Source organism: Nomascus leucogenys, chromosome 16, assembly GCF_006542625.1.
Source record: "Nomascus leucogenys isolate Asia chromosome 16, Asia_NLE_v1, whole genome shotgun sequence".
In the NCBI taxonomy this organism is placed as follows: Eukaryota; Metazoa; Chordata; class Mammalia; order Primates; family Hylobatidae; genus Nomascus; species Nomascus leucogenys.
Window position 1 is genome coordinate 75,476,161 of NC_044396.1, and position 13,338 is coordinate 75,489,498.

At 43.8% G+C, this 13,338-nt stretch overlaps 1 protein-coding gene across 3 annotated transcripts in view; it reads left to right on the plus strand.

The window, feature by feature from the left end:
- WDYHV1 (WDYHV motif containing 1) overlaps positions 1-12,034 on the plus strand; it is a 30,625-nt gene extending 18,591 nt beyond the window's left edge. The window contains exons 4-7 of one of the 3 annotated variants that reach the window (XR_004026228.1): positions 1,169-1,317; positions 1,925-2,049; positions 5,969-6,164; positions 11,291-11,376. Coding sequence is in view for 2 of the 3 variants with exons in the window: in XM_030795303.1 (XP_030651163.1) it covers positions 1,169-1,317; positions 1,925-2,049; positions 5,969-6,012; positions 11,291-11,440 (468 nt within the window). In the remaining variant the exon portion in view is untranslated. Of the gene's footprint in view, positions 1-1,168; positions 1,318-1,924; positions 2,050-5,968; positions 6,690-11,290 lie in introns of those variants that run through there. The other 2 variants (XM_030795303.1, XM_003256178.3) reach the window with 2 other exon arrangements.
- The last annotated feature ends 1,304 nt before the right edge of the window (positions 12,035-13,338 follow it).

Consider the following 13,338-nt stretch of genomic DNA (forward strand, 5'->3'; position numbering starts at 1 on the left):
ACCGTGACAGAGCTGTGTGGGAAAAGCTGTCTTTTTCTTTCTCCCTTAGTGGCTACAGGTGAAGGCTTGGCTAACTTCTTTTTTTAAAAAATAATTTTTCTTTTCTTTTAATTGCAAAAGTGGTTCCAAACTAGAAATTAAAGTCCTCCTTCTCCTCTCCAGGCTGACCCCCAGAAGCCTCCTTTGTTATTAGTTTGGAGCAAATCCTTGCAGACATTTTCCTTTGCATTCACATGCATGCAAATGTACTTCTGAATGCACACGTATGTCTTTATATACAGATAGCTTTTAACAAATAGCAGGTGGGGCCAGCACTGTGGCTCACACCTGTAATTCCAGCACTTTGGGAGGCTGAGGCGGGGGGGATCACTTGAGGCCAGAAGTTGGAGACCATCCTGGCCAACATGGTGAAACACCATCTCTACTAAAAATACAAAAATTAGCTGGGCGTGGTGGCAGGTGTCTGTAGTCCCAGCTACTCAGGAGGCTGAGGTAGGAGAATCGCTTGAACCCAGGAGGCGGAGGTTGCAGTGAGCTGAGATCATGCCACTGCACTCCAGCCTGGGTGATAGAGCAAGACTCTGTCTCAATAAAAAAAAATAGGTGGGGCCAGGCGCGGTGGCTCACGCCTGTAATCCCAGCACTTTTGGAGGCTGAGGCGGGTGGATCACCTGAGGTCAGGGGTTTGAGACCAGCCTTGCCAGCATGATGAAACCCTGTCTCTACTAAAAATACAAAAAATTAGCTGGCCATCGTGGTGTGCGCTTGCAATCCCAGCTACTTGGGAGGCTGACACAAGAGAATTGCTTGAACCCGGCAGGTGTAAGTTGCAGTGAGCTGAGATCGTGCCATTGCACTCCAACCTGGGTGACAGAGTAAGACTCCATCTCAAAAAAAAAAAAAAAGTTTCCTAGAGGTAAAATTGCAGTTTCAGAGGATGTGCATTTAATGACTATGAACATTTCCATTATTTAACCATTTCCCTATCTGTGGACATTTAGTCTGTTTTCATGTTTTCAGGGTGTTGTGTTTGCTTTATTGTATTTTGCTATTATAAGGAGGGCTGTAGCAGTCCTATATCCTTTTTAGTGATAATGTATGTGTCTGAATACTGGGATTTCATCATTATGAAGTAACTTGGTTTAACTTCAGCAACTTTTACTTCTAGGATTACCATGTTGTTTTGCTTCATGTTTCAAGTGGAGGACAGAGCTTCATTTATGATCTCGATACTGTCTTGCCATTTCCCTGCCTCTTTGACACTTACGTAGAAGATGCCTTTAAGTCTGATGATGACATTCACCCACAGTTTAGGAGGTGAGGACATTCAGGATGGATTTACTTATTTTCTGAAATAAGAATTTGACGATTCCACAGAGGTTCTTTTTTTTTTTGACAATTGTTTTGTAAAGATCTCGTCTGGCATCATCATTGAGTTGATGTTTAAGAATGATGTATTTGCAACACAGGAGATTCAAAATGTTTTAAAGCTTTAAAAGTTATCTATCATATAAAAGGTTGTCATTCTTTTAAAATTTTGTGTGATGAGATCTCAAACATTTAACTTCAAGCAGGTTGGGGATTTTTCTTATATTCTTTTTGTTTTTGTGGGGATACCTCGTGCTGTCACTATTGAGAGGGCTGTGAGGGCAGCATCAGAAAATCATGCCCGTTGCCCTTGATACACAAATCGAGTAAATCAAGGCAACCAGATATATTTTGTGCCTTCGCCTTTCTGTTTCGGGTTTTAGTTGATTATTTCCTATGCTTCTCTAATATGTAGTAAAGTTGCCTGTGTTACTAACCATACAGAAATGCATGAGTAGTTTTGTGCATGTCATAGGAAATGAGTCCATATAAAAATGGAGTTAGAATTTCAAACGTGACACCTCCCTAATGTGAGTGTATATTGATTTTTCTGCAGGAAATTTAGAGTGATCCGTGCAGATTCATATTTGAAGAACTTTGCTTCTGACCGATCTCACATGAAAGACTCCAGTGGGAATTGGAGAGAGCCTCCGCCGCCGTATCCCTGCATTGAGACTGGAGGTGAGCCAGGATGCCTTCTCAGGGGGGATTCTGATTGATCACATACACATCAGCATTTTTCCTTAATGGAGGACAAAAGTCAGGTCATTCTTTGAATAAAACTCCATGAATGAATCCCAGCACTTTGGGAGGCCAAGATGGGCGGATCATGAGGTCAGGAGATCGAGACCATCCTGGCTAACACGGTGAAACCCTGTCTCTACTAAAAATACAAAAAATTAGCCAGGCGTAGTGGCGGGCGCCTGTAGTCCCAGCTACACAGGAGGCTGAGGCAGGAGAACGGCATGAACCCAGGAGGCGGAGCTTGCAGTGAGCCGAGATAGGGCCACTGCATTCCAGCCTGGGTGACAGAGCGAGACTCCATCTCAAAAAAAAAAAAAATTCCATGAATGATAAGGAGGTCATAGGAAATACTACTTCTGTGTGTGTATTAGATTCAGAAATGAAGGCACAGAGAATAGGACTGGAAGGCATAAAAACTCGTGGGAGAGGAAGGGTGTTAAGGATCAGAACCATGGCACCTGCAAACTGCTGGATTATTGGATATAGCTACTGTGGGGACACTGAACATCAGGAGACTCGCATGCTTGTGTCATTTAACAGCGGGACTAGTAGCACCTTGCCATGGTAGGGTTTTGTGCTATGGTGAAAGAAATCCCCATTGCATCCTTATGATGTGTGAAATGTCACTTTGGCTATATAATAAAATCTGCATTAGAGGGAGGTGAGCGCCAGCAGGTTTTATTGTACCACTTGTCTCATTTATGTGCTTTTAGGCATCAATCCGGTTGATAATTTCCTGACATTTAAGAAAATAAAGGGTCCTTCACCCTATTACTATTGTTTGGCATTCATATGAGTTTGAGGCATTATATACGTTTGTAAGTAATTCACGACATTCCCACTTAGGGGTGAGATCATCCCAACACCTGGATAATACAGTCTGTGTGAAAGTGCTCTGTGAGCTCTGCAGCATGTCAGAAAAATAGGGCAGTAGTGTTAGTACTTCAACAAGGGTCTGAGCATGGTGGCTCATGCCTGTAATCCCAGCATTTTGGGAGGCTGAGGTGGGTGGACCACCTGAGGTCAGGAGTTCGAGACTAGCCTGACCAATGTAGTGAAACTCTGTCTCTACTAAAAATACAAAAGTTAGCTGGGTATGGTGGTGTGTGCCCGTAGTCCCAGCTCCTTGGGTGACTGAGACAGGAGAATTGCTTGAACCGGGAGGCAGAGGTTGCAGTGAGCCAAGATCGCACCACTTCACTCCAGCCTGAGTGACAAGAGTGAGATTCCATCTCAAAAAAAAAAAGAGAAAGAAAAAAATAGTTTAACAAGGAAGAAAGTAAAAAATACATTTGGCATATTTGAGGGGACTGAACACTAAGAGAGGGTTCAAACTCTGATTTTTGAGGCTCTCTATGAAAAGCTCTCATAATTTAAAAAAATTTATATTGGAATTGCTTATCAGTACACAGAGCTGCTTCCTGGCCTCAGTGTGAGAACTGGGGAAGCTTCCTGGTAAGGAGAGGGCTTGAGGGGTCTGCCTTAGCATCTACAGCAACCTGCTCTACAGGGCCTGGTCTGGCTACAGTGTGCCTTTAGCAGCTACCTGTTTCCCCTCAAGACGTGAGCACCTAAGACAGAACCTAGTGCATAGCCGGCATTTAGTGAACCCCTTGTCAGCCCTGGTCCGGCTGGGGCAATTCCTTTGGTTTTAATGACTACTAGTCATTAGATGCTGTTTTGCGCTGGGCTTTTGCCAGCCCAATTACTATATGGGCTGCCGAGGTGAGCACTGCCAGCCCAATTTTCTTTCTTTTTTTTTTTGGTTGAGACTCTGTCACCCAGGCTGGAGTGCAGTGGCACGATCCCAGCTCACTGCAACCTCCATCTCCCGAGTTCAAGCAATTTTCATGCCTCAGCCTCTGGATTAGTTGGGATTACAGGCATGCACCATCACACCTGGTTAGTTTTTTTTTTTGAGATGGAGTCTCACTCTGTCACCCATGCTGGAGTGCAGTGGTGCAATGTCGGCTCACTGCAAGCTCCACCTCCAGGGTTCATGCCATTCTCCTGCCTCAGCCTCCTGAGTAGCTGGGACTACAGGCGCCCGCCACCACGCCCGGCTAATTTTTTTTTTTTGTATTTTTAGTAGAGATGGGGTTTTACCATGTTAGCCAGCATGGTCTCGATCTCCTGACCTCGTGATCTGCCTGCCTCGGCCTCCCAAAGTGCTGGGATTACAGGTGTGAGCCACCGCGCCTGGCCACACCTGGCTAGTTTTTATATTTTTAGTAGACATGAGGTTTTGCCATGTGGTCCAGGCTGGTCTTGAACTCCTGGCCTCAGGTGATCCTTCCACCTTGGCCTCCCAAAGTGCTGGGATTACAGGGGTGAGCTACTGTGCCCGGCCCATATAAACCAAAAATTAGCCAGGCGTGGTGGTGCACGCCTGTAATCCTAGCTACTCAGAAGGCTGAGGCAGGAGAATCGCTTGAATCTGGGAGGTGGAGGTCACAATGAGCCAAGATTGCACCACTGCACTCTAGCCTGGGTGACAGAGGGAGACTCTGTCTCAAAAAAAAAAGAAAACAGACTTTAAATTAATGCATGTTTTAGATACATGCATTATTGGGTACGATGGATTTAGTTATGGAATTGACTCTTTTTTTTTAAATCAGGATAGGGTCTCAGTATATAGCTCCTACCTTGGCCTCCCAAAATACTGAGATTATAGGCATGAGCCACCACGCTGGCCAGGATTAACTCCTTTTTTTTTTTTTTTTTGAGACGGAGTCTTGCTCTGTTGCCTGGCTGGAGTGCAGTGGCACAATCTTGGCTCACTACAACCTCTGCCTCCTGGGTTCAAGCGATTCTCCTGTCTCAGCCTCCCAAGTAGCTCAGATTCTAGGCACCCACTACCACACCTGGCTAATTTTTGTATTTTTAGTAGAGATGGGGTTTTACCACGTTGGCCAGGCTGGTCTCGAACTCCTGACCTCAAGTGATCCACCCGTCTCAGCTTCCCAAAGTCCTGGGATTATAGGTGTGAGCCACCACGCCTGGCTGCTTTTAATCTTTTTGAGTGAAGGTTCAGAGTAGCGTTTCTTTCTTTCTTTTTCTTTTTTTTTTTTGAGATAAAGCCTTGCTTTGTTGCCCAGGCTGGAGTGAAGTGGCATGATCTTGGCTCATTACACCCTCCAATTCCAAGGTTCAAGCAATTCTCCTGTCTCAGCCTCCTGAGTAGCTGGGATTAGAGAGGTGTGCCACCATACCCAGCTAATTTTCGTATTTTTAGTAGAGATGGGGTTTCACCATGTTGGCCAGGCTGTTCCCTTAACTTCTGACCTCAAGTGATCTGCCCGCCTCGACCTCCCAAAGTGCTGGGATTACAGATGTGAGCCACTGTGCTTGGCTCAGAGCAGCCTTTCATCGAGGGCTAATTTAGCCCCCCTACTCTGACATGACCCTTCTGAGGATGCTTCTGAACGCTGCATGTTACGAGTTCTCTCCACTCTGGCTGATGGTGACATGAATTATTTCTAGCCCTGTGGAAGTTCTAGGGATTATTAGACCCACCCCTTCTTGGTGCTTCTTTCCCTGGCCTCATGAAGTTTCGTTCCATAGAAGAGAAGATCAGTACTTAGCCAAAGACTCAGGGGGTCCCCTCTGCTGATCTTTGGAGCTCTGACTCTGTGTAGTCCCCTCTTTGCTGATAGTCTGTTTCCCTCAGTTTGAGTGTGTGTGTTTTGTCATGATTGGATTGAAGTTATACATTCAAGGCAAGAAAACCACAGAAGTGACATTGAGCCCTTATCCATTTGAATAATTTTACCTACTTTTCGTCTTCTGCATTGTTTTATTGCTGTTAAACCAAAATTGTGTTTTCAGTGGGCATTCTTTTCATATATTTTTTTAGATTCCAAAATGAACCTGAACGATTTCATCAGTATGGATCCCAAGGTAGGATGGGGCGCTGTCTACACACTATCCGAATTTACACATCGGTTTGGCAGTAAAAACTGCTGAACTTGGCCTCAAGATGTGGAACTGCGGAGAAATTCTAGGACATGAACAAGCAAGCTATCCTTTCATCGAGGACAGCAAACATTATGGTACAGTTGGCTTGGAATTATGTCTTTCTCTTTTAATTTGATTGAGTGGAAATCTGAGTGAATACAAATATAAATGAACAACATAAAAACTTTTGTTTTGACATGTCAAATTGAAACTTGATAAAGTGCATACTTGCTAAGATATTCCTGTGGCTCATGTGTTAAAACACGAGGACTTAAGCCAGTAATCGTTTTTGTTCAGATAGAGGTGTGGAGGTAGAGCCAGCCCCTCATGTCTGTTCTGGATGTTTTGTGTCTCTCCAGCTACATTGTAAGCTCCTTGAGGGCAGGGCCATGGCCCATTGCTCTGTGAATCTCAGATGCCCATAAAAGGTGCCCATAAAATGTTTTCTTGAACATTTGAATGTGCTGTTGTCTGGAAAGGGGTAATATTGTGAGCTGAATCAGCAATAAGTATTAGTCTTTTTGGACTATGATATTGTTAAAAAGATTGCAGCCCTCTCAGACTTGAGTGTTAATTGGCTTATTTATTTATGGCTTTAAATAAAATTGATTTAACATTAATTTTGTTTTAAAGATTTTCGTGTCACCCTTGATGATCTGAAATACCTAAATATGCCTCAATTGTAATGAGAACCAGGGCTTTAAAATATATTTATTACATGTGCCTTCTGGAAGACATCTTGGTCATTTGGCTTTAATCATATCATTCCAAATGAAAGATATTTGGCATTACACTGGCATATAGTACCAGCTCTTATGTTCTCATGATTCTGCTTTAAAAATGAACAACTTCCTATAGCAAGGATATCTGACCTTTTGTTCTCAGATGAGCTTTCTACTTATTAAGAAACTATCAGCTGGGCATGGTGGCTCACGCGTGTCATCTCAGTACTTTGGGAGGCCTAGGCGGACAGATCATGAGGTCAGGAGTTTGAGACCAGCTTGGCCAAAATGGTGAAACCTTGTCTCTACTAAAAATACAAAAATTAGCTGGGTGTGGTGGCGGACGCCTGTAATCCCAGCTACTTGGGAGGCTGAGGCAGAATTTCTTGAACCTGGGAGGTGGAAGTTGCAGTGAGCTGAGATCATGCTGCTGCACTCCAGCCTGGGTGACAGATCAAGACTCCATCTCAGAAAAAAAAAAAAAAAAGAAACTGACATTTAATGCGAATCCTCCACCTTACGCTATGGAGGGTACAAATGTAGCCATTTATTTATTTATTTAGAGACAGAGTCTTGCTCTGTCACCCAGGCTGGAGTGCAGTGGGATGATCTCGGCTCACTATAACCTCCGCCTCCCAGGTTCAAGTGATTCTTGTGCCTCAGCCTCCTGAGTAGCTGGGATTACAGGGATGCGCCACCACGCCCGGCTAATTTTTGTATTTTAGTAGAGACGGGGTTTTACCACGTTGGCCAGGCTGGTCTTGAACTCATGACCTCCGGTGATCTGCCCGCCTTCACCTCCCGAAGTATTGGGATTACAGGCATGAGCCAACGCGCCCAGCCTCCTTCCCTAGAAATTTCTGCATAAACTGCCCTTTAATCTGCATGTTATTTTTATTTACTTATTTATTTTGAGACAAAGTCTCACTCTGTTGCCCAGGCTGGAGTGCAGTGGCATGATCTCGGCTCACTGCAACCTCTGCCTCCCAGGTTCAAGCGATTCTCCTGCCTCAGCCTCCCGAGTAGCTGGGATTACAGGCGCGTACCACCATGCCCAGCTAATTTTTGTATTTTTAATAGAGACAGGGTTTTGCCGTGCTAACTAGGCTGGTATCAAACTCCTGACCTGAGGTAATCTGCCCAGCTCGGCCTCCCAAAGTGCTGGGATTACAGGCATGAGTCACCACACCCAGCCAAATTTGCATGTTATTTAAAGGTAGGTATAAATGTGACTGCCAGACTGCCCTGAACTGCTCCTCTCTGCCTACAGGGTAAACCTGCTCTGCAGCAGCAGTCACAGTACACTACCGCTTCAATAAAGCTGTTTTCTTTCACCTTCAGCTTGCCCTTGAATTCTTTCCTTGGCAAAGCCAAGAAGTCTCATGGGCTCAGCCCTACTTTGGGGCTTGCCTGGTCTGTATCAGATTGATCTGTGCTTGAAGCCAAGCCCACCTTTTTTGTTTTTGAGACTGTCTGGCTCTGTCACCGAGGCTGGAGAGCACTGGTGTGATCTCTGCTTACTGCAACCTCCGCCTCCCAGGCTCAAGCGATCCTCCCACCTCAGCCTTCTGAGTAGCTGGGACTACAGGCGCGCCACAGTGCCCAGCTAATTTTTATATTTTTAGTAGAGATGGAGTTTTGGCACGTTGCTCAGGCTGGTCTTGAACTCTGGGACTCAAGCAATCCGCCCACCTTGGCCTCCAAAAGTGCTGAGATTACAGGTGTGAGCCCTCGCATCCGGCCTGCACTTCCTGGTTCTGTGAACCAGTGGATTCCTTTTTCTCTTCAGCTTGTGCGAGTTGGGTTTCTGTCATTTTTAACTGAAAGATAGGTTTTCTTACAAGATTGTTCTTCAGAGTTGTTTATCAGGCTTAGGAACTGTTATTTGTTTGTCTCTGTGCTTAATTTTTCTATTTAAACTTTTTTCTTTTTTTTTTTTTTGAACCCAAACTAAGACAATTTTTCTTTGAGGTCAGATTTCTTTCTCTTAATATTCAACATTTGTGAGAGGATTTTCTGTTTGGAAAGAGGATATTTCAAGAAAAGCAGGGGACTAAAGTAGAATTTTGTTTGTTTGCTAGTTTTTGTTTGAGATGCAGTCTTGCTCTGTTGCCCAGGCTAGAGTATAGTGGCACAATCTTGGCTCACTGCAACTTCCATCTCCCAGATTTAAATGACTCTCCTGCCTCCGCTTCCTGAGTTTCTGGGATTACAGGCATGCGCCACCACACCTGGCTAATTTTTGTATTTTTAGTAGAGACAGGATTTTACCATGTTGGCCAGGCTGGTCTCGAACTCCTGACCTCAAGTGATCCACCCACTTCGGCCTCCCAAAATGCTGGGATTACAAGTGTGAACCATGGTACCTGGCTGACTAATGCAAAAAAATTTTTTTTTTGAGACGGAGTCTCGCTCTATCGCCCAGGCTGGAGTGCAGTGGAGTGATCTTGGCTCACTGCAAGCTCCGCCTCCCAGGTTCACACCATTCTCCTGCCTCAGCCTCCTGAGTAGCTGGGACCATAGGCGCCTGCCACCACGCCTGGCTAATTTTTTTTTGTATTTTTAGTGGAGACAGAGTTTCACCGTGTTAGCCAGGATGGTCTCTATCTCCTGACCTCATGATCCACCTGCCTCGGCCTCCCGAAGTGCTGGGATTACAGGCATGAGCCACCGTGCCCAGCCTAAAGCAGAATTTGTAAATTGACTATGAAAGCGACAGAAACAGAGTATCTCTGAGAACCTGACACACCAAGGAGCTGGGAAGCAAATACGAAAATATAAAATGGTTCTCAGCTCAGTAGAACTGGCTATCCCTGACTGAAGATATTATTGGAGCTTTTAAGAAAATCCTGTCTTTCAGAAGAGGAGTTGGTTAGCAATGGTAGTAAATGCAAACCTTTTTGTGTGTTTTTCTTGGTTTAATTTTTAATTAATTAAAAAATAGATGGTACCGTGTACATTGTACCAATTCAAAATGTATAAAAGAGTATTTGGTGAAAAGTAAACTTCCCTCCTGCTTTGTCCTCCAATTTTCTGATGTTCCTACCCAGAAATAACCTCTTTTTCAGTTTATTTTATATCCTTCTTTCCAGGAATTTTCTGTGTAAACATATAGGTGTGTATTATATATTAAATTCTGTTTCCCCCCCACCCCGACAAATGGTAGCATCCTAAATATATTGTTCTGTATTTTACTTTTTTTCCCTTCACTAAACAAAGAAAAATACATTTTACTTTTTAAAGTTAATATATTTGGATGTTTTCTAATTGGTACATATTGATTGGAAAATCAACAAGAATGAGAAAATATCTACATTCTTTTAAAAGGCTACATTGTATTCTGCGATACATATGGTCCATAATTTAAGTCCTTTATAAGTTGTTTTTTGCTTCTTGTTATGCCAAAAAAAAGCTACAATAAACGTTTTCGTTTATGTGTCTTCATAAGAATTTCCAAGATGAATTTTTAAAATTTTTTATTTTTTGAGACAGAGTCTCAATCTGTTGCCCAGGTTGGAGTGCAGTGTTGTGATCTCAGCTCATTGTAACCTCTGCCTCCCGGGTTGAAGCGATTCTCCTGCCTCAGCCTCCCCATTAGCTGGGATTACAGGCGTGCACCACCACACTTGGCTAATTTTTGTATTTTTAATAGACAGGGTTTCACCATGTTGGCCAGGCTGGTCTTGAACTCCTGGCCTCAAGAGATCCACCTGCCTTGGCCTCCCAAAGTGTTGGGATTACAGGCGTGAGCCACCATGCCCGGCCCCAAGATGAATTTTGAAACTGTAGACTGCTGATTGTCCCACCTTTAAATCCATTCTCTTTTCTTTTCTTTCCTTTTCCTTTTTCCTTTCCTTTTTCTTTTTTTCGAGACAGAGTCTCATTCTGTTACCCAGACTGGAGTGCAATGGCGCGATCTCACCTCACTGCAACCTCCACCTCCTAGGTTCAAGCAATTCTCGTGCCTCAGCCTCCTGAGTAGCTGGGATTACAGGTGCGCTACCACACCTGGCTAATTTTTGTGTGTGTGTTTTTATTATAGTAGAGACAGAGGTTCACCATGTTGGCCAGGCTGGTCTCAAACTCTGGCCTCAAGTGATCCCCCCTGCCTCAGCCTCCCAAAGTGCTGGGATTACAGGCATCAGCCACTGCACCTGGCCCATTCTCTTCTTTTTCTAGAGCAGGTGTTGGCAAATGTTTTCTGTAAATGGCCAAACAGTAAATGTTAGACTTTGCAGGCCATAAGGCCTCTGCCACAACTACTCAACTCTGCCTTTGTAGCCGAAAAGAGCAGCCACAGACAATATGTAAATGAATAGGTGTGGCTGAGCTCCAATAAAACTTTGCAAAACCTGGGTCTCCTCTCTTGTCTTTGGAGCCCTCCTCCCTCTTTGTCTGTACAGGGGAGCTTTTTCCTTCTTTCTTCTCTCTTCTTTCTTGCCTATTAAACACACTGCTCCTTAAATCCACTCCACCTGTGTCCGTGTCGTTTTATCCAGTTCGTGCAAGACAAGAGCCCTGGTGCTCCTCCACTTATCAGAGCCATCTTCACAGCAGAGACCAAGTCCTCACCAGACAACATAATCTGCTCAGCCCTGATCTTGGACTTACAGCTTCCGCAAGAGACTCTGCTCCAACTATCAACTTAGGAAGTTAAGGAAAAACATGGTTTTCTTTTTCCAACTAGAAGCTGGACATCCTAAGTGATTGGTTGAAGGAGCATGTTTGGTTTTCTCTGTCTGGTTCCAAGTTGAAAGTAAGAACAACAACATGGGGAAGCCTGCAATTTTTGACCATGTCCTGATCTCTCCATGCTGATCGCCGCCAAGCTGGGGGTCAGGGTTCTGTTATCATCTGTGCCCTGTTCGTTGTCTGCTTGAATATTCTGTCTATTTATAGAGAGGAATAACAATAACCTGCATTATCAGAAACCTCATTCTAAGTTTACTTTTCTGTCTAGGTGTCCTTGTACAAATCACTTAGCTTTTTAAATATATAAATATGCTTTCTCACTGAGTAGCAATAGTATTTTTGCTAGGCTTGAGTTGTTTACTATTAAAAAAATTATACTTACATTTTTATAATAAAACCTAATCTTAGGCTCACATGCACATACAACTAAAGAGCAGTGCTTGTCTTTTGCTTAATGTTCATATTACAAGATTGATTTTTATTTATAATATATGAACATGTTCTTTTTTAAAAGATACACAAAGTGATGGATAAATCTAATGTCCTTTTTGATAATCACCCTGGTTTTAAGAATATAACTGTCTAGAGAAAATAACTAATAGAGCTCATTGTGTATTATTTAGAAGTCATTGTATGCCAGGCAATTTTCTGACAACCTGATGGGGTTGGTACTATTTTTAATCCCTATTTTACAGATGAGGAAACTGATGCAGAGAGAGGTTTTCATATAGCTCCCCAAGTCACTAGCCAGTAAGTAGTAGAGCCAGGATTCAAATTAAGGAAAAAAAGCACCTGAGAAGCTTCATGCTGCTTTCTGATCACCTCCTTACTCTGTAAGGGTAACCACCATCCTGCTTTCTAACTGCATACCTTCGTTGTGCCTCTTTCTGTATTTTATATAATTTCATATAAAAATATGTTTGTATATGGCAGAAAAAAAACAAAAACAAAAAACAACTTTGCAAAACCAAGAGCTGGTAGATTTGGCCCTTGGGCTATAGTTTGCTGTCCCTTGTTCTACAGCAATAGAGCTGTGAGTGGTGTGTGGCTGCTCTGCCATGGACTACGTTTCCCAGTCTCCTTTGCAGCCAGATGTGGCCATGTGACCAGCTGAATATAAGAGGAAGTGTGTGTGCCACTTACGTGACTGACCTGTGAAACTCCTGCCCACTCCTTCACACCTTTGCCTACTTTCTTACCAGATGAAATGGTGATGACTGGAGTGACCTCGGAAGCTACTTATCAAAGGCAGAAGAGCCACCATCAGCCTGGATTCCTGATGACTCTATGGAGCCGAGTTGCATGCCTGCCTAAATAGTATATTGTGGAACTCTTTCATAGGAGACAAACTTACGTATTTTTTAAGTCACAGAATTCTTGGTGAGTTTTGATTTGACTGTTTAGTCCTCCCTAAATAATTCAGTGCCCATTCAAGCATGTAACAGGATATTTTTAGCTGGGTCAGAAATAAGAATTTGTGGTGTTCCAGGCCGGGTACGGTGGCTCACGCCTGTAATCCCAGCACTTTGGAAGGCCAAGGCGGGCGGATCCCTTGAGGTCAGGAGTTCGAGATCAGCCTGGCCAACATGGTGAAACCCCATCTCTCCCCAAAATACAAAAATTAGCCAGGTATGGTGGCACATGCCTGTAATCCCAGTTACTCGGGAGGCTTGAGTATCACTTGAGATATCGCTTGAACCCAGGAGGTGGAGGTTGCAGTGAGCCAAGATTGCACCACTGCACTCCAGCCTGGGCAACAAGAGTGAGACTCTGTCTGAAAAAAAAAAAAAGAAAAAGAAAAAAAAGAATTTGTGGTGTAAGCCTCTGTGTCCTTGCACAGACTGCCCCCTTAGTG